The sequence below is a fragment of the Primulina huaijiensis genome, chromosome 16, assembly GCF_012295235.1.
Source record: "Primulina huaijiensis isolate GDHJ02 chromosome 16, ASM1229523v2, whole genome shotgun sequence".
Taxonomy (NCBI): Eukaryota; Viridiplantae; Streptophyta; class Magnoliopsida; order Lamiales; family Gesneriaceae; genus Primulina; species Primulina huaijiensis.
Window position 1 is genome coordinate 11,749,805 of NC_133321.1, and position 26,251 is coordinate 11,776,055.

The 26,251-nt window shown below is 37.0% G+C and overlaps 2 protein-coding genes across 3 annotated transcripts; one reads left to right on the forward strand and one right to left on the reverse strand.

The window, feature by feature from the left end:
* Window positions 1-2,734: 2,734 nt before the first annotated feature.
* On the forward strand, window positions 2,735-10,864 carry LOC140961551 (uncharacterized). Of its 2 annotated transcripts, XM_073420146.1 has the most exons (9): window positions 2,735-4,346; window positions 5,109-5,141; window positions 5,842-5,974; window positions 6,136-6,218; window positions 6,639-6,874; window positions 7,559-7,645; window positions 8,317-8,416; window positions 8,727-8,919; window positions 9,077-10,864. In XM_073420146.1, exons 1-9 carry the CDS (start codon window positions 3,153-3,155, stop codon window positions 10,354-10,356), a joined length of 3,339 nt encoding a protein of 1,112 aa, XP_073276247.1. In that variant the 5' UTR covers window positions 2,735-3,152; the 3' UTR covers window positions 10,357-10,864. The 2 variants fall into 2 exon arrangements, with proteins under 2 accessions (XP_073276247.1, XP_073276246.1); XM_073420145.1 differs by having other exon boundaries at window positions 2,735-5,141.
* A 1,641-nt stretch (window positions 10,865-12,505) lies between these two features.
* LOC140961128 (tRNA-specific adenosine deaminase TAD3-like) lies at window positions 12,506-17,605 on the reverse strand. The gene is made up of 5 exons (XM_073419423.1): window positions 17,493-17,605; window positions 17,322-17,417; window positions 13,671-14,120; window positions 13,377-13,489; window positions 12,506-12,956 (listed from the first exon to the last, which is right to left on the reverse strand). Exons 2-5 carry the CDS (start codon window positions 17,358-17,360, stop codon window positions 12,803-12,805), a joined length of 756 nt encoding a protein of 251 aa, XP_073275524.1. The 5' UTR covers window positions 17,361-17,417; window positions 17,493-17,605; the 3' UTR covers window positions 12,506-12,802.
* Between the last annotated feature and the right edge of the window lie 8,646 nt (window positions 17,606-26,251).

Below are 26,251 nucleotides of genomic sequence, written 5' to 3' on the forward strand. Positions count from 1 at the left end.
CGCAAATTTTCAAACACGAATTTTCGGGAGCATTATAGTCTCACACAAGTTTTTGCTATTAGTTTATCACCGAGAAATTGGACACCTAAGATAATCAGCATCCGAATACCCAAACAAGTTAAATGTGAAATCTTTTGGATACCACAATTTGACATTTTGAGTTCATTTAATATATTTCAGGATATGTTTAACAACACGATAATGATATTGATTAGGATCAGCTTGAAATCTTGCGCAAATCAAGTTGTGAGCGTTGTTCGACACATATGATATTTGATGTAGATCAGATACATTTTTATGCGTGTACTTGAATGTTTTCAACGAAGCTTTGAATATCAGATAAAATAGATAACATGTCGTAAAAGTGTCGAGAGAGAGCTTGTGGAATCTGAAGATGACCTTTTATAGATGATCTACAATGTTCGGATTTAAACGACTATAATTCAGCCGTACTAAGACTATAACAAATAATACTGGATGTCACATATCATTCGTCTGATTCTGAAAAATAATATTCAACTATAAACGCACTGAAAACACTGACATCCAACATCCAGAATGTTTTTTGTTTACACACTTTGAACATTCTTGGATATTTAGATTTGTTGATAATATAACTTCACCAGTTAAGAAACAAATATGATATAACATGACTAACAAAACAGATCAGCAGTCATTGGTGAATCAATAGCATTTGTCTTTCTGAATTAGGTAGACAATAACAAATCTTTTGAAAAAGGTGTGATGGATCTGCTGAAATGCAGACTACTAGAATTGGTTATTTGTTGAATTTTAAAGCTTTCAAATTCATGACTTAGACATATCACAAAGACTTATAAGTAATTAAAATAGTTTTGTTAGAAAATCTAATTATAATTATCAAATATATAATTACAACTAAAAATCATATACACACACTATCCAAGTCATTGTAAACTGTGCAAATATGAATTTTTGATCTTATATTAATTAAATTAAATTCTCGAAGTTTTTAATTGCTTTTTCTATGTTATTTCTTTTCTATCGTCATCAATAGTAAAATCCACTAAGCGAATTGATATCGGCACTATTTTTTTAATGATATTATAAATACGTACATATTTAATATTAAAACTTCATTAAAAATATGTACAATATTATTATTTTTAATGGTTGGTATATTATTTTCCAATTAATTGTAAACGAATAGAAGCAAAGACAATTAATTAAGGGCAATATTGTCCAGTAAAAAGGGATAAACTTGAAATGAAGTCTATTTATATTTTTTGGAGTGCAAATATCATTATCTTTTAGATTAATTGGTATGAATAGTGAAACTTTTTATGTTTTATCCTATGTTTTTGGAACTCGATCGGACCGAATTATTGACCTGATTAGTCCGGATATGTGTTAAAACCCAGAAAAGCGATTGAATCATTTAAAACCATAGAGAACCAGTAAAACCAGAAAATCAGTATGTTATTACTAATTTACTGGGTCTTTAATTTCATTAAAAAAATTCAATTTCACCGATATTTTAAAATTTTATGTGTAATTCGAAATTTGGAATGTTATGTTTATGTGGATACTTGTTGTATTTTCAGTTTCAAAATTTACTATAAATAATAAATTTATTGCTATTTTATTTTATATTATTTACAATATAAAATAAATATAATATTATTTTTTATTAATCCGGTTTGACCAACCAATGGAATCGGTTGAACCATTTTTCAAGGATTAACAAATTCGATTATCAGTCTAGTTATAAAATCATTAGTTTTTACATAAAATGACCTTATTATTTTTAAACTTTCTCTTTTTTAACATATTTTAAAAGAGTAAAAATTATTAATTTTTTAAAATTTATTTAAAATAATACATGAATTATAAGTTTATTTTATTTCTTTCTATAAAAATATTTTAGTAATAATTTTTGAAATATAGTTTATATTGTAAAATATGAAATAAAGTATATAAATTTATATTGTATTCATTATTTTACACACACAACTTTCCCAGACTTTATAATCCGACACAAATCAAAAGAAAATTATATTTTTGTTATCATATGTATTTGTTTCTTTTTGTTTTGGTCTTCTATGTTATCGAATTTCAGTTTCAATGATGTATCTTTTGATTTTTGCCAAGTTTATTTTTTTTAACAAAAAATGCTGATGTGACACTTCAGCATCACGTCATAAAAAATGACTAAAATTGACTCAAAAAACATAAAAGACCAAAATCGTGCAAACATACTTGACCAAATATGCAATTTTTTCTTACAAAAATTAATCTATATTTTTTAACATCTTACTATATAATTAAAGTTGAGACTCCTAAATTGATTAACTGTTAATTAATCTAGTGAAACATTATTTAAAATTATAATAATACATTTATTATTTAACTTTATTGATATAATGTTTTAACTTTTCTAAATAATATTTATTTTAAATATTTCAATCTTATTTTTATCTATGTTTTTTTTATTTTTAAATCACCCCTAATAAAATTTATGAAAAAATCATCAATTTAAAAATAAAAAAATCGTGTTTAGATAATAATTTCATCATATAAACACACAAATGTATGTATAAAGTGTTCATCTTATATTTAGCATTTTAGTTTAATTAAAAAATTTAAAAAAAACTACTCAATATATATATATATATATATATATATTTTTTTTTTTGAAATTGGATTTATTCAATATTTTTAAAGTTTGTTTGTATGAATGTATTCATATTGGCACCAGCACCCACCCCCAAAAGCACTCTTGAATCCTTTTTTTGAGTAATAAATAAATAAAATACATACATATGTATACACGCAAGAAGCCCTTTCCCAGAAATCTCCCCTCTTGGTGAAGAATTGCGTCTCCAGATAACGAATCCTTTGCTGTTTCATCTTCGATTCGACGGTGACAACAAGGATTTCCGTTGAGGCAATTTTTTTTAATTTAAAAAAGACTCTTTACGGCCAGATTTACCCACTTTGAAATTATATTTGGTGGGCTTTACGCGTTGATTCAGATCTGTTGATGTTAGACTACAGGATTGAGGATTCATGTTTGAGAATGAATTTTCTTGTTAACTAAGAGTGCTATGGGATTGAATTTCATGTGAAATTAATTGGGATTTAAGGGTTTCTTATGTAGCTTGTGAACGAAGATGGATGAGTGTGTGAGATCAGGAGTCATAAAGAAGAAAAGTTCATCAGGGTGTTTAATTATCAAAAAGAAAGATGGAAGTAAGAATTCTGGGGCTTCGGAGGGTTTTAGTAGTGGTAAGGAAAAGAAGAGGCCTAGATTGGCTGCGAGTTACTCGGGTTCAAGTGATGAGGACGAGTCATTGGAGTTCATGAAAAGGAAAGTTATAGACAAAAGGATTAGCGGTGGTTCAATGGGGTATGGTGGGATAGAGATTACCGGTCAGAAGAAAAATAATCGGCTGGATTTATTTGAATTCGATGAATACGATGAGTTTGATGGGGAGAAGATGAGGAATGATCATTATTCAGAGAATAGGTTCAAGATGGTTGCACACAGTGGCAGTGGGAATTTTAAGAAATTCGGGGTTGGACCATCAAATAGAAATGAGGGGATCGAGAAACGGAAGCATGGACAGTATTTTGATGGTTCTAGTGCTGGAAGGAGTAAGGGACGTGTAGGTGATCAAGGTCTTCAACTGGAGGATGATGAGACTCACATGCCCATCTCATTGCTCAAGTTGAAGTATCAGGAGACCGCTAATGAGCCAGTTAGGTTTCAGGGAAAGAATGGGGTTTTGAAGGTTATGGTAAATAAGAAGAAAAAGATAGATTTGACTTCTCATCATAAGAGTTATGATCATAGGACAGTTGAAGAAAGAAAGGGCTACAGGTCTGAAAATGCTGTCAAGAAGGATGAATTGGTGAGGTTGCCATTGTATTCTGATCCAAAGCTGCCTGAAAAACAAGGTTTATTTGAAAATAGTAGAAGTGCTAAGAAAGACAAAAAGGGAGCAATATTTAAAAGGGCAAAACCATCTGTGACTGAAGGCAGCAAGGCTAGAGATTTAGCAATCGATGGGACTGATACGACATTAAAGCTGGCACCACCAGGTTCACAAGCTAGTAGCTCAAAGAAAGGAGGTTCAAAAAAGGAGGAAGAAAGGTTTTCCTCTCCTGTTAAGGTCACTCCAGTGAGAGGCAAAGAAGCAAAAGGAGAGAAATCTAAGCGAGGTGGAAGCACAGAAAAGCAAATGCTGCGTGAGAAAATAAGGAAAATGTTAGTTGACGCCGGTTGGATTATAGATTATAGACCAAGACGGAACAGAGATTACTTAGATGCTGTGTATATCAGTCCTAGTGGAACAGCTTATTGGTCAATTATTAAGGCATATGATGCATTTCGGAAACAGTTAGAGGAAGATGGTGATAAAAGTAAGGTGGATGTTGGTTCTCCCTCATTTACTCCGCTCTCTGAAGATTTACTGAATAAACTTACTAGACAAACTAAAAAGAGGATAAAGGAAGAAATGAAAAAGAAGAGAAAAGTAGACCAAGAAAGTGGGGACGATCTAAGTGACGAATCTCTCAAACGAAAGCCCAGAAAAATACGAAGTGAACAATCCTCCCTTATTTTCGGCTCCAGTGTCGTACAGGGAAGAACAAGCAAAATAATAGGGAGATGCACCCTTCTCGCCCGTGGTTCTGATAAAGGGGAAAGTTCTTATTCTGATGGATATGTACCATACAAGGGAAAAAGAACTGTATTGTCCTGGCTGATTGACTCTGGTGCTGCAAAATTAAGTGAAAAAGTACAGTATATGAATCGCAGACGGAATCGTGTAATGTTAGAAGGTTGGATCACAAAAGATGGGATCCACTGTGGTTGCTGCAGCAAAATTCTCACAGTTTCAAAGTTTGAGTTGCATGCTGGCAGCAAGCTACGCCAACCATTCCAAAATATAATTTTGGAGTCTGGAGTCTCTCTTTTACAGTGCCAAATAGATGCCTGGAACAAGCAGGAGGATTCTGTGCGTCAGGATTTCTACAGCATAGATGTTGATGGTGGTGATCCGGACGATGACACCTGTAGTATTTGCGGTGATGGAGGTGATTTGATCTGTTGTGATAGTTGTCCATCAACTTTCCACCAAGTCTGTTTAGAAATACAGGTACTTATATGGCTTAAGTGATTTTTATTTGCTTTTATAATGGAACACAAAATTGTTGTTCGTGTTTATTAGTGTCAAATTGAAACTAATGATGAGGCATTTATTGATTCTCTTGTATTTTGCGAATTAATATATATTTATAAATAAATAAACCTATGGCATGATTCTTCATAGCTGTTTGTGCAATTTAATATTTTCTTTGTATGTACCACTTTACTATATGCTATGCACATGAATACCCTGAATATTTGAAATGCCGGCCCACCCACAGAACGAACTTGTAAGGGTGACCGCGTCTGGTGCTAGTAGCATAACTAAACTGTAAATTAACATAATTCTGCTCCTAAATGTTTCATATAAGATGCTGCCGTTCCTCTTAGGAAGAAGAGAGGCTTTGCTTCTGAATTTTTTCCATCGATAACCTCGCAGAATATTTGTTTTGAAACGGATCTTTTCTTCACCTCTATATTATCATCCGGTTCTCTCTTCATCGTTAAATCTCTTTCTGTTAAGGAGAGTCTAGGAAATGATACTGTGTGTGTCAGATGAAAGAATATTGAAACTGGTAATACTATTTTAGTGACACATGATTTGTTAGATTACATTATTTCATGCTTAGTTTGGCGTTTTTTATATTAGTAGCATGCCACTTTTCTTTTTCTTTCTTTTTGACATTCTCACATCTTTTCTATATTTGCAGATTCTTCCTTCAGGTGATTGGCACTGCCCAAATTGTACGTGCAAATATTGTGGGGATACAAGGGGAAATGTTACTCTGGATAGTGATAAAGCTACTGATGAACCTATCAAATGCAGCTTCTGTGAGAAGAAATGTATATTTTTAGTGTGTTATTCTTCACCCACTGCTTCATCTCTCATTACTATCCTTTTCTGTCTCTTATTTGTTTTCATATGTTTCGTATTTCTTCTCTCTGCCCCGTCTTTGTCATGTTTTGTTTATAACGTATTTGAGTGTGAATCCTATGTTTTGCAGATCATAGATCATGCAGGGAGAAAGTGTTTGCTGCTTCTTTGAGTTCTAACAATGCATCTATTTGTGGACCTAATTGCCAAGAGGTAATAACAGTGAAGTTTCAGTTTACCGTTCTGCTTACATACTCGATTTCAGTTTTTGCTTCTGTGCTTTCGTAAGCTTGCTGCCTCTTAACTGGTCGACGGGTCGTTGCCTAGGAAGTTGGTTTTTCTACAATTTTGCGAAGTTGCTGTTTTAGCTCTCTAATCTCTATTTTCTGCGGAAAGTTTGACTTCTGTAAATCACTAAATTGATATAATTCAGCCCTCATATTGATTTCTCTATGCTTGTTTTACACAAGATGATAAAAGTTTTACTGCATTGGATAATATATAAATGTTAAAAAAATTGTCATTTAGTTTATTGATCCCTTATTCAATTATATCAGCAGTGTTACTGTCCTTTGCTATTAGAATTTATTGTACTTCTTGAGAGAGTACGTCTTTCTCATTTTGTTGGTGCAGATCTATGATCACTTACAGAAATTGCTTGGAGTCAAACATGAACTGGAAGCAGGATTCTCATGGTCTCTTATTCAAAGAATGGACGTATCTGATACATCGCATCGTAATTTTCCTCAAAGGGTGGAATGCAACTCTAAGCTAGCGGTTGCATTATCTGTGATGAATGAGTGTTTTTTACCAATCTTTGATCGGAGGAGTGGGATTAATATGATGCACAATGTTGTATATAACTGTGGGTAAGCAGTTAATTACCAAGCTAAAGCTTATTTTTGGGTAATGTGATTCCAGGTCAGGGTCTGTTGTCTTTATTTATATTTACACTTTAATCTTAGATCTCTCTGGTTGCTTAAAATTGTGTTTTTTCTAAAGTGAGTTTATATCTTCTTGTGTGTTTCCAATATTTGATAGGTGGTTCTAAATTCCTTATGTATTCGCTAGTTTTGAAGTGAAAATTTATTTGCTTAGCTACCATTCCTGCTGAAAGTATTTTGAAGCTTACAATGTAAGCAAAACTTGTGCTTTTGTGGAATTACCGTTTCCTAGCACAACATGCGTGAGCATTTTTGCTCACCACTAAAACGTTTTTATATGAAATTTTCCTTAATGGACCTACTCATTTTTTATCTTCATTTATTTGTTTTGTTTCTTATGTAATTTAGTAGTTCGTATATCTGTTACACACTTTTGCCTCATTCCGTGTTTTTACTTGTTTATGTGTTTGCTTGTTTTTATTTTCTTCACTATTCTGTTCTCTCTATCCATCTTTTTCTTGCTTTCTAATGCGCGACACAAACTACACACATATTCTGTTCTCTCTGTCTCATATCCTTGTGACACAAACTCAAACCCTATACCTTTTTAGAACAAATGATGGGAAGTCTGCAACTGCTGGTACTGAACGTTTGTCTCTAATCTTGTAGATCAAATTTCAATCGGTTGAATTATCGTGGCTTTTATACAGCAATTCTGGAAAGGGGCGATGAATTAATTTCTGCAGCATCAATCAGGTAATAGAATTTGAAATTGAAGTTGTAGCTGGTGAAGCAATAGTCTGATATGGAGCAACTAATTAATTTTGGGAGAATATTTTACTGTCACAAGTTCTGAGAATAACATTTTCATCATCTAGCATTTGGTGACTACCGAATTGAGTGCCCGCTTCTAAATAATCAGACTTTCAAACTGAGAAGGAAATCAACTGTTGTAAATCCATAATGGAAGTTGGATTGCCATCATTTCTGTATTTTAACGTGTATATATTGTGCATTGAACTATAATCTCACTAAGTGTTATCTTTACTAGCATTTATGCTTTTATATTCACCTTTGCAATGTCTAATACTCGAGATCAAATTCCCCTCAACCATGGGATGTTTCAAGGGATTACAATAATTTTTTCATTTGCCTGTTGATTTCTTTTCTGTAACCTGTAAAACTGCAGTTTAGTTTTTAGTCCCATTTTTGTTGTTTGTCTGTTTGTTTGAAATCTTACGAGTATGATGGTTGTTTATGGCCAAATGTAAGTCGTAAAATTGCAATTCTGTATTTTAGCCCTATTTTTGTTTGATTATTTGGAGTATTACTTGTATGATTTTGTTGTTTATGGTGGTCTGCTTCATAAATTGGATTAACCACCAATGAAAGCAAATCTAATTGTTTTTTTTATGTTTCCTGGTTAGGATCCATGGAACCCGTTTAGCTGAGATGCCATTTATTGGGACACGCGAGATCTATAGGCGTCAAGGGATGTGCCGACGGCTTTTGTCTGCTATTGAGACAGTAAGAATTTGACATGCTATTTTTATATGTTATTGATGACCGTAAGAGTTCGACACGCTAGTACAATTTGACCTTATCAAATATTCGTACTTTATACATTTTTTGTAAACCAGCGGAATGCTTATACATCACATGAGACTTCCTGGTCATGATAATCTATGAGTTCTTGAAAATAATCATCTTGGAAATTTAAAATATACCTTGTCATGAACGGTAGCCTGCTTACTCCTTTTGGATCTTCTTGACAGAAAAGTGCACCCTGCCCCAGTCCCTTTTTTAGTGACTTAACATCCAGTTTTTATGATTTTAGGCACTTGTCTCTCTCGGAGTTGAGAAGTTGATTATTCCTGCCATATCAGAGCATATGAACACCTGGATGACAGTTTTTTCCTTCCATCTACTTGAAGATACACTCAAGAAGGAAATAAAGTCTATGAACATGTTGGTGTTTCCAGGGACAGATATGCTGCAGAAGCAGTTAATAAAGAAAGAGATTTCTGAAGGTGAACAATTACTTGCTAAATGATAATAATTGTATTTGATCTTGCACATTATTTTCAAACATAGGAAACTTGAACTTTTAAAGTTTCCTAGGAATTTGTTCTTTTCTAATTAATCCATTTATGTTATCTTTTTCCTTTCCCCTTTTTTTAATGGTAGGCGTGACAGGTCCTGAATTGAATAAGAATCGAATTCAGCATCCTGTTTTGTTGGAAAATCCTCTTGCTGATTCATCATTGGAGGACTCTGAAAGGGCGGAGGATGATTCTGGAGCATGCCACGAGACCAATCTTGATGAAAATGTTGGTGCACTGGATTCTGATTCTCCAGCATCAGCCTTTCCTTGCAGCGATCCTGCATCAACTAGTGCGCCTGATGCTCTTTGTGAACCTGATAAGAGGCTTGCCTGCAAAGGAACTACTGTGACCTTGTCTGACTCTGAGATATCAAAGGGGCAAATAGAATCCTCAACTGGCTTGAAGTGTAACATCTCTTGCTCAGAAAATCCTTCTACCCCTGTGGATAATGCCAACTCTTCTATCAATGATTCTTTAGATGAATCTCTAGACAAAGCTGAGGTTAACGGAAATCTGAAACCTATCAATTCTAGCGGCGAAGAAGTTGCGGAAGTTGAGGATAGTGTCGATTCCTCGGTGAAGATTTCTGAGGATTCCTTCCCTGAAACCATAGTGACGGATTGCTCTATTAAATCTTTGCCTGCTGCGAAAGTTGAGGATAGTGTTGATTCCTCGGTGAAGATTTCTGAGGATGCCGCCCCTGGAACCATAGTGACAGATTGTTTTGTTAAATCTTTGCCTGCTTCAACCTTGGAACCTTCAATAAAGAATACTACAGTTAATGCCAACGGGGAATCAAATTCTGCCTCAGCAGTTGTAAATCATGATCCCTCAGTTCAGTCTGACGCATGCTTGAATCAACCGACCCTGCCTATCATGAAAAATGTCCCTAATTTATTTATAGAAGCTTCAACTGGTGCTATTGCTGCCACTAATGCTAAAATTGATGTGATCAGAGGTGTTGTGGATTCCTCAACAATCACTGATACCAGTGATGATAAAATTAATGATCTTTCACCTGCTTGCACCAAAGAGGACAAAGAGAACGTGAGAGTGAGTGGTGTTCGAATTGCTTCTGCTGAAGAAATTAATGAGAATCAAAATCCCGCCCCAAATTCTACAGTTCTTGATAGTGGAGAAAGTGAGGTAAAAAACAATATGGTTTCAGGTATAGCTCAGAAGGAAGTTGCTACTTGTTCTGAAACTGATAAATCGAATGGCGAAATTGAAAGTCCTCATGCTGTCAATGTGGAAGTTTTCTGTCCCATTACTTCGCACGAACATTTGGCTCTGAATACAGCAACCACCGAGAATATGCCCGAATCCAGTGGAATCTCAGATAGCAACCATTTGCAACCTTGAACGGTTTGTGTTTTGCTATGATTGTAAATTGTCTAGTGGTTGACTAATGTTTATTCTGAAGATATAATGCAGCGTGCAAAGAGAGACAGACGGGGTTTCCTGCTATCTAGAGCTATCAGACACCAGTACTTGATATGTATCGACTTTCTCTGTTCTCTGAGGTCTGGTGCGTACAATTTTACGTTCTTTGATATTCCAACAGGTTGTCTGCCCGCTGGATGACCAAACTGTATCAAATAAGATACAAAAAAAGCCTGAATATTAGCATCCTTATGGACTGAGTTAAGAAAAACAACGGATGTAGGTAGGAATTTGTGTTGCTTTTTTATGGCGTATGCGACTAAATAATATTTTTGGGATATTTGATTTTAATCTTTTGTTCCAATTGATAGTCTAACTGCAAATACTGTCTGTAGAAGCAGGTAATTTTTGGATGTGTTTTAATCTGCTTGATCCTCTAGTGGTCAGCTTTCTTTAGTGAAGAAATCTCTCTACTCGGTTATATTTATCACTGACAAGAAAAAATCTAACTACCATAGATGCAACCACGAAAGACGACCATGAGAACGTCGTTACACTCCGGTTCGAGCACTAGGGTGCAAAGGACCTGTGTGTAATACTAGTAAACATACATATTTTAGCCGTGGATGGACCCGTGCTAGAGGCAAAACGAGTTCATGTGATATGGACGGTCAAATTGACCAACAATAATGGTTGATATAGTTGTCCAGCAGAGAAAAAAATGGCACAAATACAAAACTGAACATACACCAAAAAAAAAAAAAAAATAAAGGAGCAGTGCTAATGTGACAATTTATCTGGTGTTTGATTCGAGATATACAACAATTGGGGTTAAAAATAATAGTGTTTTCCCGAGACTTCAATACACTTGTGTTTCATTTATTCATGTTTTCTTATAAACTTTCTATAAATTTATTGAGTGAGTGATACAAATTGCAGAACATTTAACTCTATTCCCGCAAGTAATTTGATCGTAGTATCAGAATTTTTGTCAGGTAAATGCATATTAATGAACTTCTAAATTTTTTGAACAAAATTTGTCAAATGACGTGTATTAAGATCAAGCGTTTACCACTAGGTCAAAAACTATATTTGTTAGTTAATGTACAATTTTATTTTCTTATACTCGTGACTTTGACTATATCTGTTAGTCAATGCACAATTTTATTTCATTATACTCGTGACAGCGTAGAATGCACCCATTTGAGTGCTAATGGTCGGGTGTTCGGTTCATGAGTTCGGAGATATGCGTGTCTATCTATCGGTGCTGTCTTATATCCCTTAAAGATCAATCTTACTTTCCCTACCGCTAATGCAACATTCCTTCCAAAAAGTATATAAATATGCTTCTTGAGAGACTTGAACACATGGCATCTCTTCGATACCAATTGTTAGGATTAAACGTTTACCACCAGATCAAAAGTAATAGCAATTAGTCAAGGCACAACTTTATTTCTTTATACTCGTGGCAAGACAGAGTGCGCCTACTTGAGTGTTAATGAGTTGGGTTGTTAGGCTCATGAGTTCGAAGAGGCGTGTGTGTATCTCTATCTGCTGGTGCTGTCTCATTTCCCTTAAAGATCTATTTTACTTTTTGTCTATCGTCGATCATGTCCTCAACAGAGACACTATTACATGTTATGATCTGACTCTACTTTTTTGAGACCCACTTAATCAATGAGATCAAACGACACAATATCAACAGCTTAACACACCTGAACTTCTAATTTATTCTTATTTAAACTTAATTCAAATCAGTTCGGCAAACAGGGATCACTATTGAATTTTTAAATTATTTCACTAAGCACCTATTAATTTTTATTTTAAAAGGTGCGACCAAAATTAGATTGTTATTATAGCTTTTTTTAATAGCATTGTACATAATTTTTTATTACGATAAAACTCACCATCATTATTTTTTGATATACGATGGATAAACTTCTAAACTAATGCAGTAGGTTCCAAACCACATCAGGAAAATAAATCGTACTAGACAATTCTTGTGCAACGGACTTACATCAAAAAATGTTGACAAAGAGAATCGAACTTTTGGTGGTCAAAGGTTCCTTACTCCAATTGACACGATCTTCGTGAACACATTGTACATAATTTTTAATAGATGTAAACGTCGATGAAAAATAACTCTATTCGGGCCAATTTCAAAACTATACGCAATTCAAGTAATTTTACATCAGAATGAGGCAACAACCCCTGCATGGTCCTCCTTTTTACTCCCAAATAACCCCAACAACCAATGCGATACACTTTGAACCAAGAAATCTTAATTTTCGAAATATAAATTATACATTTTGATGTCCTGGGATCAATTATATAATATCTTCTAAAACTATAATATTACTTGAGTAGAAGTAGATTGATGTAGTGGAGATTTTGTTAATGCCGCATCTGTATCGTCTTTAAGGATCTATTCAGGTAGCAAGACTCTGGAAACCTCATAGTGGTGATTCGAGCTTTTCTCCCCTTGCAACCTGTGTACGCTGCCCAGAGCACCCTCCTTTGGATTCGGGAACGCATAAAATACACGTTTGATTCTTTGACGGACAACGGCCATCGCGCACCTAAATCACAGAGTCAAGGAGATGATTATGTCACTCGAAGGAATGTAAATTTGAGATGTAGTTCATGACCGAGGTAAGATTTCCGGGAAATACATGGGAAAATATGTTAGTTAAACTCCCTTTTATAGTGCTTGTAGATTGAAATGATAAAATTTATTGTTTTACGATATGTAAGCGTGCAATTTTCATAAAAAATTTGCATTGCAGGCCTGCATTCATGAATTTGGTAGGATCTTGCGACACTCATTTTGAACCCTGGATGATCATTGAAAACGATCCTACCTAGGATCCTAACACCCTGACAACTTTATTTAACACTCGTTAAAGCTCCATTTGCAAGCACTCAAGACATGAGGAGGGAGAGAGGAGGGAGAGAGGAGGTGCATACACGGTGCCAGTAATCTAGATAAAGTAACTTACATGATGCATGGTTCCCACACAAAATATATGTCATAGCCGGTGCATAAATAAGGTCTCGTCGCATCACAATGAAACCCATCGGCGTGCTCATTCATGTCCACCTCATCCTTAACCTGAATGATATATTGTAGCACAATCATATTCAACAAATTAGATGGAAAGATTCTACACACAAGCGTATTGAAGTTACTACAGTTAAGCTTTCAGGACAATAAAGATCAGCTCACATTACAGACAGACTGTCAAATGCCACAAAGCTAATGCTTGTCACCAATGAGAAATTCAGGATCTTACATGTGTATTCGTCTTCGATCTTTTCAAAGGAGACCCTATCGGAGAACACACCTCATGATCCTTGCTACTGAAATATGCAGAATGTCCATTTAAAGGAAAAAGATGCACATCCCTTGCAGCAGCTTTCTCAATTGCCACAAGGGCAGCATGATGTAAAGGGTGACAAGAATCAGAACTTGAATGAAATTGGGGCTCAATCCAAACCATAGGATTTAAACAAGAAACATTGTCATATTTTAGGTTTAATTCATCATATGAGCATTTGACAAGAAATAATGGATCATTTTTTATTTCAGCGGTCTCATGCATGGTAGCTACTTCAAGCTGTTCTGCAGTGCTGGTTTTCTTGCTAGTGAAGTTTAAAGCAGCATTGCGAGATTGGACCTGGTCACATGCGGAAGCAATAACCTGGCAAGTTGAAGGATCCACTATAACAGCAGCATTGACAACCTGCCAAAAAGAGTTGGCTGATAAATAAAATAATAACAAACACAAATTGCAGCAATCAATAAAAAAAATAAAAACAAATATTAACAAAAAACCAATGGAGAAATGGTGATGCACATACAGAGTTGCACCTAAATAAAGATCAACTGAGTTTAGCTAAGAAAAATTTAACATTCTGAGTAGTAGTCTTAAAAGTGAAACCGCAGCAACTCAAGGTAAGTTAGAACATGAAGTACGTAAAAGAGTAATTTTGAGCCGCAGAAACTCACAATGAAATTACTTGAAGGTTAAAGGTAAGACAAGAGTCTTCGTCACATAGTACAAAATCTATCGGACTGATATTAGTGTAACGTCCAAAAATCAGCCCACGTAAACCACATGCATGCAAATTAGTTAAATTGCTTAAATTCTTTATTTAATTGATTTTAAATGCTTAAATGATACATAGTATATGATTGAAGGTCTAAGTGCATGATTTCATGAAAATTAAAGATTTTATCCGAACATTCGATAATAGGCTAGGGAAAAGAGACCTGAGACGACCAAGATAAAAATATTTTTGTTAAATGTTTTTGAGGCTTGATAAAATGATTAAATATGATTAAAATTTTCTAAAAATGTTGGAGCCCAAATTATTCTACGAGACGAGCTCGATTTTATCCGGGAAGCCGTTTTGGTCAAACGAAGGACTTTTAAATGCTCAAAATTATTATTTTTTAAAACAAATTTTGTAAACTTTTATTTTTCAATTAAATAGGTCTTAATGAGCCTAATTTACCTAAGATTAGTGGGCCTAATTACTCCTAAACTAAAAAGCCTAAAACCCTAAGCCATTAACACCCAAATTTCGAAAATTATAAAATAGAAAACTAGGGTTCTTGAGAGGCATACCAGCCGCACACCTTCACACAAAACACACACAAGATTTCGAATATTTGAGAGCAAGAATTCAAGGATTTTCGTCGTCCGTTCGTCCCTCTTCGCAACCCACACCAACGATCGAATATTCGAGCGTTTTAAATGCAAAGGCACACTACTAAACCTTCTTTTGCACCATTCAAATCGTATTATGAATGTTTTATGTATTTTAGCATGAAAAATATTTGAATACAAATCGTTTAACATTTGGATGATTTTTTTCATAGTTTTGATGATTTTACGATTTATTTGAGAACTTTATGAATTCTAAGGGATATGCTGCCAATATAAGACGTTAAAGGGCTAGGAAAAGAGTCGTTAGGGGATTACACGAAAGCCGGAACCGGGCTGGCTAAGGAAGGAGGGTGAACCTAGGGTTGCTAGGGTTTCCTTGGGACATAAGGACTCGGCTAAGAGGGAGGCTGCACCAGGGGTCGACCAGGCATGGTCACGGTCATGTGCTGGCTGCGTGTAAGGGCTAGAACGAGTCTTAGCACGGCTGGAATCTTGGACGTGCATGGAAGAGGAGCCGCGGCCAACTTGGGGAACTAGGGTTGTGCACGTGTTTCAGAAGGAGAGGGGTGCGGCTCGGTTAGGGCTGTCCAGCAGGGTTTAGTAGAGTCCTAGTTGGGTTCCTAGGGGGCTAAGATAAGTTGGCTCGAAGATAGGATGCCGCGATCAAAGAGTTTACACGCATGGGTGCGCGCGGCTTGGCTTAGGGCTGGGGGCTGATGTGCTAGTCTAGGCTAGGTCAGGAAGGGTCCAAGAGGGTCTGGTCAGGGTTAGGTCCAGGGTGGCTCGAAGGTGGTTCGAGAAAGTGGGAAGAAACGTGACTAGTTTAAGATTAGGGCTCGGGTGAGGCTTAGGAAATAGGAAGGGTTCGAACCATGGTTCACGGGTATGGTTCATGGCTCACGAGGGTAGTTTAGGTATTAAAAGCTTATGTTTAAAATTTGGGAAGAAAATATTAAGTTTGGAATTTATTCGGGATTAAAACGCTTCACGGTCTAGTTATTAAGTCAATAAATCAAAAAGTTCGGATTTACGTCTATGTAAAATATTAGAAGTCAATTTTAAGCTTATATGATGATATGTGATAGGCTCGAGTCAATAAAAGTAAGAAAAGTCAAAATTGGTAATTTTTTAGTCCAAGGGTAAAATGATCATTTTATGTCCCTGGTAGTACGAAAGGTCTGATAGTGTCCCGAAGAATCATAATACAAGAAAAATGATATTTTAAAATGTTTATGATGAAAATATGAAATTTTATGATATATGCTAAAGCCGTACGATCTTTCCTGGAAAAATGCTATTTTACGAATTTTTAAGGACACGATATTTTATGAATAAAAAGGAAAGAAAATATTTTAAAGGATGTGAATTGACTGTGACAAATATGATATGATATGATTGGGAATATTATGAGAGAAAAAGCCCCAGAGGGAGCCCGTTTATGGGAGAAGGGCCCAGAGAGAGCCCGACGATCGTATTTCCACTTACGACGAGGCCTAGTGCCCGTCCCCATGCGCAATGGTGAGCTAAGACTGATTAGTCGACCACATGATGATACGATTACAGCTAGTCACTTTCAAGGATCAAACTTCACTCAAAAATGGCATACGATGATGGAAAGCTTTACAGTTTAATGATTTATGATTTATTTATGCTTACAAATTTATGCTAGCTATTTTAAATAAAAGTATGATTTTTATGCATGTGCACATATAGATATTATTTATTAATCATGGTTAGAACGTGCTGGGTCATTAGATTCACTAAGTTTGGATGGTTGCAGGTGAGGATGAGATTGAGGAAGGCGCTGACGCTTGAGTGGATCGAGTTCGGTAGTACACTCCCGAGGGACATTTATTTTTCTGCACTTATTAGTATTTATTATTTAAAGTTTTTACGAAAAGATTTTGAGGATTTTCTATTTAGAATTTCATGCTTTATTTTGAAGTTTAATTTTGGATTATTTTTAGATGTTGACGTATGATATCATTGCACACTACAACAAAAATGGCTTTTCGCAGCGCGCAAATTCGCTTTATTTTGAAGTTTAATTTTTGGATCGATTTTGGTGGTTGACGATTTATGGATTTTTATGCATTTAGGATTTTGAAATGTTGAGTTATTTTGGAATGGATGTTTCAAATTTCAAAAAAAAAAAAATTAGTAAGATTTTAAAGTTAAAAAGTAGTAGACGTTTTAATTAGACACTCTGAGAGCAGCCCAAGCAGAAAGCTTATTTAAGGATGCAGCATGCAAAAAGAAAATATTACTCACTCCAACACCAGATTTTGCCAAAGAAACTGCAAACTTCATGAAGTTGAAGAATGTGATCGAATCATCTTCACTAAATCCAGTTATGCCATCAATATTGCTGCAATTAGAAATGGGTGATAAGAAAATGAAAATTAGATTAGGTTGCCTCGAAACGTCATCACCACGAACTTAGTAGGTAGGTGGATGGAAGGAAGTTGGCCACAACTTGCATTGCTCCTCCCATTCTTCTTTGGTTAATGCAGCATATTTGCATACCTAAATCATATTACATAGAGTAACTTAATCATGGCACCAATTCTCTCTCCATTTACACAAATCAAAATCGATCGACGGACGGCCGAAGGCGGGATAAGAATCAAAATAAAGTCACAAACGCAGTTGCAAAGAGTAAAGACGAACCGAAATAAGCCACAAACACAGTTATTACGTCTAAAGAGTAAGTTCTCGGCCTTTATGGGTTTATATTTCTCGCTGAATTGTTTAACATAGCAAGATTGATTCAAAAATTTTATTTTACTTTTTTTTAAGGAAAATTGAAATCTATGGTTTCTTTCAATAAATTCAATTTCGTATATTAATTCTAGGATGGGTTCTATTTGGGAAGTTGGTTGCTTGTTATGATTCGTAAGTACAATATTTTTTTAGTTTGTGTTGGTGCTGTAGTTAGTATGATCAATTATGATGAGGCGTTGGATATCAGAAGGGTATTGTTCTAATATTTTCGATTGAAATTGTTTATCCTTATCGATCAAGTATGCACTGTAGCAAGATCATTTGATGTCTTCCATTTCAAAAATTCATTTTTTTCCCACTTGAAATTGGCTTAGTTTTCCTCTTTTAAGAAAAACAGTAATTGGCTGTTAATTTTTTGTGACAAAAGGTGCATAATTTTCTTTTTCTTTTTTTTTTTGTTTCCCCTGATCCCATGACATGAGTACAGCTGATTTATTTTACTTACGTGATTATATAAGTATAGACTTTCTAGTTTCACTAATTATTCTATGTTTCGGTCACAGATTTCTTTGACGTGATATTTCGCGATTCTAGTTGTGATATCACCATGATTTCGGTTCATTTTTAGACGAACTAATACTCGTTGTCACCATCTCAATTTCTGGACATAAAGTTTGAATCTGGTTCGAGTTTTAGAATGTTTGTGCAACGTCAGAAAAGGAGACGAGCAAACTGCTGAATTTGAGGAAATCGAGTGATGAAGCACGTCATTATGTCTAAAAGAGTAAGATCTCATTTTCCTCAGCCATATACAATTTTTACGGCATTTGTGCCACTGTAAGTTTATTGTTGGTTAGAGAATAAAAAGAACAACCAGTTGAAATTGAAGAAATCATTGTCTTTTGTTGAAAGAAGAAGGCTGAATGGAATTGATTTTTTATTGCTAGGTTTGATTTTTAGGGCATTTTTGCTATTGCAGTTCTTTTATTGATTTATCTTTTATATCAATACTGTTTGCACAATATTTGATTTGCGGGCGTGCCAGGTGCGAAGTTGCACCAACTTGTGTAAAAAACAATAAAATCTAACTTCTAAAAATTAAAACGACGTGAATTCTAAATTCGACCGTCAGTTCTAGTCTCCTAAAACAAATGCAATGCCAAAATAAAAAAACTATTGGAAATTGATGCAAATAAACCCCTGACATGATTTTGAATTCATCAAAACTTGAAAAATATAATAACTAGTTGCTGAAATCTAAAAACGAGAACACGTAGAGTGCTAAAAATATACTGGAAAAAACTTGAAGACTATTGCTTGAAGATTGGAAATTTAGCAGAGAGCTTTTTGCAGATTTTGTCTGTGTAGAGAGTTGTGTGTCTGGAGTTTGTAACTGATGTCCTTTTTTTCTTCTCAGCGCCTATACGGTTTCTCTCCACTCCCCCATGAACCCATGATCTTTCCCACTACTCTCTCACGATCTGTTCCTATCTTCCCACGATCTTTTCCATCATCAGCGCTTTGTGGTTGGTTGGTCTTGATAAAAATTAAGCCGCTTATTTGACGGGCCATAATTTAATTGGGCTTCCATAATTAATTATTTTTAGCCCAAACAATTGCCCCCTGCAAGCATTGGCCCATTAGGCCAAAATGCTTGTATGTAAACCGGTTCCAACTTGTTTGTTTGGAGTGGCCCGTAAGCATTTATCTGTGAAGTGATTTTGTAATTTTGGGCTTCTTTGTTGGTTTTTTCACTATCCTTTGGACTTTGATTTCGTAATTTTGCGCTTGTGCCAAGCCCAATTCTTTGTTGGTTTTTTCACTATCCTTTGGACTTCCCTCCCACAGATTCAAACGCAAGACTCATGGCTCTCTTTCTTCTTCTCCTTCGCGTTCAAATTCTGCAGCCCGCTCTCTTCTCTTCTTCCCCGCCTCTTCGTCAGATCTCTCTCTGCTGCTAGTGTGGACGCACGCTGCTTCGCTAACCCCACTCTTCAACCGCGGCGATTCTCAAGTTCTTTTGCTCTTTCCTTCGGACGCTCGCTTGCCCTTTTCCACTGTCATTTCCTCCACGCCGTTGTCGCCCGAACTCCTTGTATGGCTCGAGAACCTGCTCCAACGCCTCCATTTGAATCGAGCGCGGCGGACGCTGTTTCTTCCCAAGTGTACATTCCTGCCCTTGCCGCTAGTTTCAGCCCGTTTTCCTCCGCTTCCGGGTTATCCATGGGTGTCCACTCGAGTTTTGGCCAACCTTCTACTGCTATGCTATGGGTAATCCCTTCTTTCTTCTTGAATTGCACTCCGTATTTCTTGGCTCTTTGTTTATCTGATAATTTTCTTATTACCCCGGTTGGAGTTGCATTCCATTCTTCTTGCTTTCCATGATTAATTTTGAGATATGCGAAGTTTTGAGGTGTGCAGGGGATTAATGAAGGGTCTTGTATTGCCTTGACTCTTTTCTGAGAATTGTAGGATATATGGTTGTGCTTATTTGGACAGTATGTTTGAGTTGTCCTCTTTTACTCAGTTGCGTGGTATTCTTGGGGGAGTTACGGGTCTGAGGAATGCTTGGCCACATATTAGCCTTTGTTCTGTAGGTGCGGTAGAGTGGCCATTGTTTGGCCCTGTAGTATACATCAGTAGCAATTGGTTTTCTGAATATTTCTTGCGTGCATGCAGTGGTCTTTGACCCCAAGCAATCTACTGATTCTGATTCTATATTGGCTGCTATTCCCATGTATCTTCTTTTGCTGGTTCATTCTTTTCGTGTACATTGGCATGTTTATTCTTAGCAGGTAGCATGGATTGGCCATGAGTTGGCCTCAGTTTTCTGGTGTATTGGACACCTAAGCCTTGGTGTCATTTGAGGCTTTTTGAAACACAGGTAAGACTTAACCCTTACGTGGTCTTATGTGCTCTTATGTGCTGCATCCACTCAAGACGATTCCCTCGCCCCAAACATCATGCATTGCACTTCAGTCGGATCCCTTTCTCGCATACACGTATATGCATTTGCACTTCAGTCGGACCCCTTTCCCGCATACACGTATATGCATTTGCACTTCAGTCGGGCCCCTTTACCGCATACACGTTTACTTACTGTTCTTGCATGCGGTGACTCCGCTTTTGATTTGTTGACTGCTGGTTTGGTGTTGTGGTTGTTGGGTGATGAATGTGGAATGAAGGTGGGTTTGTATGTGATGTTGTGTATTGGATGTTGGGAAGAATTTTCTATTCGTTCTTAATCCACTTAACCCAACTCATTTCAATAGCTTCAATCAAAATCATATGTTGGCTTAAAACTCCCCACTCGAGATTATTTCGTCTCTTTATTCTCTATCGAAACACAATTGATCCAATATGATAAAAGTGGCCTACTAGCCAACTTTAATTGATCTTTCTCAGTTTTTGCATCATAACCAACAAATATTTACATTAGTGGCCCGTACGTAAAACAAAATTTTACAACATGAAGCTAAAAACCGTACAAAAATGGCTGGATAGCCAATTTCTATATCAAAGTCCACTTCTGGGTCCTCTTGGGGTTCGCATAACGCCCTTGTTCTCTTCTGTTCTTAATTATTACTCGTTGTTCTGTTCGGTGAGCCCAACTCCCCGCCCGATATGTTTCTTTCTTGCCCCATTCTAAGTGGCCTGAAGGCCTACTTCATGGGCCTGTCACTGCACACACAAACAACCAATTTATAATGGCGGTACAGTCTATTTCACCATGATTTCTCGTACTATAAAAACATTAGAAATATCGACCGAATTCATATATAATAAGTGGTCATAAAGCTGACTCCCTAGTGAAACAAATGGCCTTCAAAATAATGAAAGTGGCTTATTGTCCCACTTTCTCCGATCAACCTTATTGTTGAATCATAAACAACAGATATTTATTTCAGTGGCCTTAAGGCCTACATCACATGACATCTTGAAATAAAGAACTAAACCTATACAAAAGTGGCTCCGAAGGCTAACTCCCCGCTGGATATCAGCCTTCGTGTTTGCTTCACTCGCTAGCTTTTTCTATTTCTTCCCTCATACTTGGAAAATACGGCTTGAGATACTTGCCATTTATGCATCTTTTGTGTGGATGGCCATCTAAACTTGATAACCAATATGCATTTCCGTCTAACACCTTATGTACTTTGAATGGTCCCTCCCAATTGGGAGACCATTTGCCCATCTCTCTATCCTTTGTTCCTAAAGGCAGTATAGTCTTCCATACTATCTCCCCTTCATTGAAGCTTTTCTTATTAACTCTTTTGCTGTAGATTCTCGCAACTTTCTGTTTCTGTAACAACAGAGCATTGTATGCTTGGATTCTCAGTTCATCCAGTTCTTCTAATTCCATAATCATTGCTTCATTGTAATGTTCAAGGGAAAGTTTATTTTGCCTTGCCACGGGGCATTGATGGCACCATAATATCCAATGGGAGCACTGCATCGTGGCCGAAGGTAAGGGAAAAAGGGCTCACTCCAGTGGCAGTCCTCTTGGATGTTCTATATGCCCACAAAGTTTCTGATAATAGCCGTGGCCACTCCCTGGGATTATCTTCCATCATTTTCTGTAGAATCTTTATCAGAACTTTGTTCGATGCTTCAGCCTGTCCGTTGGATTGTGGATAATGAGGGGACGAGTTTATCAACTTGATTCCATAGTCTGCTGCAAATTCTCTCATATCTGAGCCCGTGAACATAGTTCCCTGATCCGTGGTTAGTGTCTCTGGAATTCCAAATCTATGGATAATATTCTCTTTCACAAAGTTAATGACGTCCTCTTGTTCCGCTTTCTTCAAAGGCATTGCTTCTACCCATTGGGTGAAAAAATATGTGGCCACAAGGATGAACGAGTGGCCTTTGGATGATGCTGGGTAGATTTTCCCTATTAAGTCCATGGCCCAGCCCTTGAACGGCCATGGTTTGACAACTCTGTGGAGCTCATCCGCCGGAATTCTTTGGATGTTCCCGTGTCTCTGACATGGCTGGCATCCCTTAGCATATTTGATGCAATCTTTCAGGATAAATGGCCAATAGTAGCCATATCTCCTTATCAACCATCTCATCTTTACTCCAGATTGATGCGCCCCACATACTCCCTCATGAACTTGCTTCATGATCTCCAATGCCTCTGGGAAACCTATGCATCTGAGTAGCAGACCATCTAAACCTTTCCTGTACAGATCTCCCTCAACTAAGACGTAATTAAGAGCCCTCATTTTCAAACCATGTGGAATATCTCTCCTGGTTGATTCTAGCACATGTTTCATGTCGTCCCTCCAGTCACCAGCTAAGTTTATATCCAAGTTGAGCGTGTCTACCTGAATCCCTCTTTGCTGAATTGAAGGGTGGTTTTTCTTCTGAATCAACACTAGTCTGTGTGTAAGTTCTGGAGACATCTTCAATCCCGAAGCAACCTATGCCAATTCGTCTGCCTCCAAATTTTCTTGTCTTGGGACGTGTACTAACGACACTTCTTTGAAATCATCTAGAAGTTGTGATGCCGCTGTATAGTATGGATCCAATGACAAACTCGTGCATTTGAACTCCCCTGATAGCTGTTTGAGTACCAGCTGAGAATCCCATGATATTAACAATTCTTTCGCCCCTAAATCTTTCAGAATTTCCAATCCAATGACCAATGCTTTGTATTCCGCCTGATTGTTGGTGCATGGAAAATCCAAATTAAAAGATAAAGCGGTTTTCACACCTCTTGGGGAGGTGATCACAATACCAGCTCCGGCTGCTGTTTCTGTACTCGATCCATCGAACTTCAACTCCCATGGTCAAAATTCCACTCCACAGACTGGAAAACCAACCTGCTCTCCACTAGGCTCATCAAGTGAAGGATGATCAGCTAAAAAATCGGCTATAGCTTGGCCTTTTACGGATTTTTGGGGGTAATAGGTCAATGTAAACTCGGCCAATGCTAAAGACCATTTGCCAATCCGTCCAGAGAGAATGAGTCTATTAAGCATATATTTAATCAAATCGGTTTTAGTCACCACAAAAATCTTGATTGAATCAAATAATATCTTAACTTAGTACATGCATAATACAGTGTTAAGCATAGCTTCTCAATCACATAGCATTTTACCTCTACTGGAGTAAGGGATCTACTCAAATAATAGATAGCTTGCTCATTTCCTTCATGATTATTTTGAACTAGCAGACACCCAATTGATTCATGAGCAGCAGAGATATACAGTTTAAGGGGCATTCTATACCTGGGAGGCATAAGAACAGGTGGATTGGATAAGTATCTCTTGATCACATCATAAGAACTCCCTGCTGTCTTTGAGCTTCAACAATTGTGAGAACTCTTTTGTTTTCCCTGCAAGATTAGAGATAAAACGCCTCAAATAATTTACTTGCCCAAGAAAACGTTGTAACTCTTTCTTGTTTTTGGGTGGGTTTTCTTCCATAATAGCTTTGGCTTTGTTTTTATCCACTTCAACTCCACTCTGATGAACAAGAAATCCCAAAAAGTTTCCCGCTTTCACACCAAAGGCACATTTCGATGGATTTAACTTTAACTCATGTTGTCTCATTCTTTGGAAGCTTTTCCTCAAGTGTTCAATGTGATCAGCAGCTTGTTTGGATTTCACAACAATATCGTCTATATGCACTTCAATATGATGTCCTATCATATCATGAAAGTTCGAGTTCATAGCCCTTTGATACGTGACTCCTGCGTTTTTTAGCCCGAATGGCATGACAAGCCACTCAAACGTACCAACAGCTCCTGGGCACCTGAATGCTGTTTTGTGAGTGTCTGTTTCTGCTATTTTGATCTGATTGTAGCCCGAGAATCCATCCATGAAAGATAACAACTCATGTCTAGCCACTGAATCAATCAACATATCAGGTATCGGCATCACATATACATCTTTAGGAGTTGCACGGTTCAAGTCTCGGAAGTCGATGCATATTCTGACCTTGTCTTTCTTTTTCATGACTGGCACAATGTTTGAAAGCCATTCAATATATCTGATCGATTTTATAAACTTGGCCTTTAACAATTTCTCAACTTCTTCTTTTAGTTTCAACTCGACTTCTTTTGACATGCGATGAGATGGCTGTTGAAATGGTTTAGAATCTTCTTTGAGTGGAAGTCGGTGTTCGATCAATTTTCGGTCCAACCCTAGCATGTCATCATAACTCCATGCAAAACAGTCTTTTTATTCTTTCAGCACATTGATCAAATCTTGCTTCAACTGCTCTTCCAGTAACTTACTCACATAAACCACTTTTGGATTCTCAAGCTCCCCCAAGTTTATTTCTTCCAACGGGTCTTGTACTTCGTGTTGGCCATCTTCCATTTGAGATGGCGCCATCAACAATTCATCAACTTGGAGTTCATTCTCTTCGTATTCTTCTTCTTGGACAACCTCAGTTCCATAGGTGCCCCATGCTTCCTCTTCTTCCAGTTTGTCCAGTACTTGCTGCACATGCGCCTTCCATATAGAGGTTGCAACTACCTCTTTTCCTTTTTGGTTCATTTCAATCATCAACCTCCTCAATCAGCGGTTGAATCATCGGCCTAGGCGGCACGATAACAGTAGGCTTGAGGACTCTTTCCAACACCGAGCTTGGAGTTGGTGTTTTCATGTACAGTCGGCTTTTTTTCTTGTTATTGCTACGAATTTTGATTGGCCCAAAATCCCCGTTGTAATATCTAGCCTCCACTGCACTTGTACTTGTTTGAAACGGCTGCCCATCTGCCTCTACAACCTCCACGTCATCGCCTTTCCAAAATAGCAACAGTTGGTGCATTGAAGATGGGATGGACTGGTTTGCATGGATCCAATCTCTGCCCAACAACGCTTGGAAGTTGGCGGAGGAGTTTACCACAAAAAATGCACATAAAGACGACATGCTCCCCACAGTAACATCAGCGGGGAATACCCCAATGTTCTTGGTGGTTTCCCCTGTAAATGCAGCAACCGAAACTTCCGAAGGAATCAAGTCTTCTTCAGTTTTGCCCAGAATTTTTAACATTCTTACTGGAAGAACATTCACAGCTGAACCATTATCAATCAACACCCTAGACACTTGCTTCCCATTCAAGTGGACTTTGATGTACAACGGCCTTATGTGCTTGGTCATGGCCGGTGTAGGATTCTCAAGTATCACTTGTTTAGGTTGATTTGGGTGATCTTCCTTTATAATCACTCTTGAACTCCCTTCAGGGAGTTTGTCTGAATGCTATTTCTTTTGCACTGATTCCTGGGGCATCAACTCCCCGTCCTCTTCTTCTATCATCTTAAATCTCTCAGATAGTATCACCACTCTTGTGGCACAATCCACAGTGATGTGAAACTCTCCCACGCGAAAATTGATTGTTTTTCCTCTTTGATCATCCTCTTCACTTAACAGATCATCATCATCATCGTCTACGAACTTATCCTCAGTAGCCGATCTTCCAAACTTGGACTTACTCCCCACCTGATCTCCCATTACTGGACTGT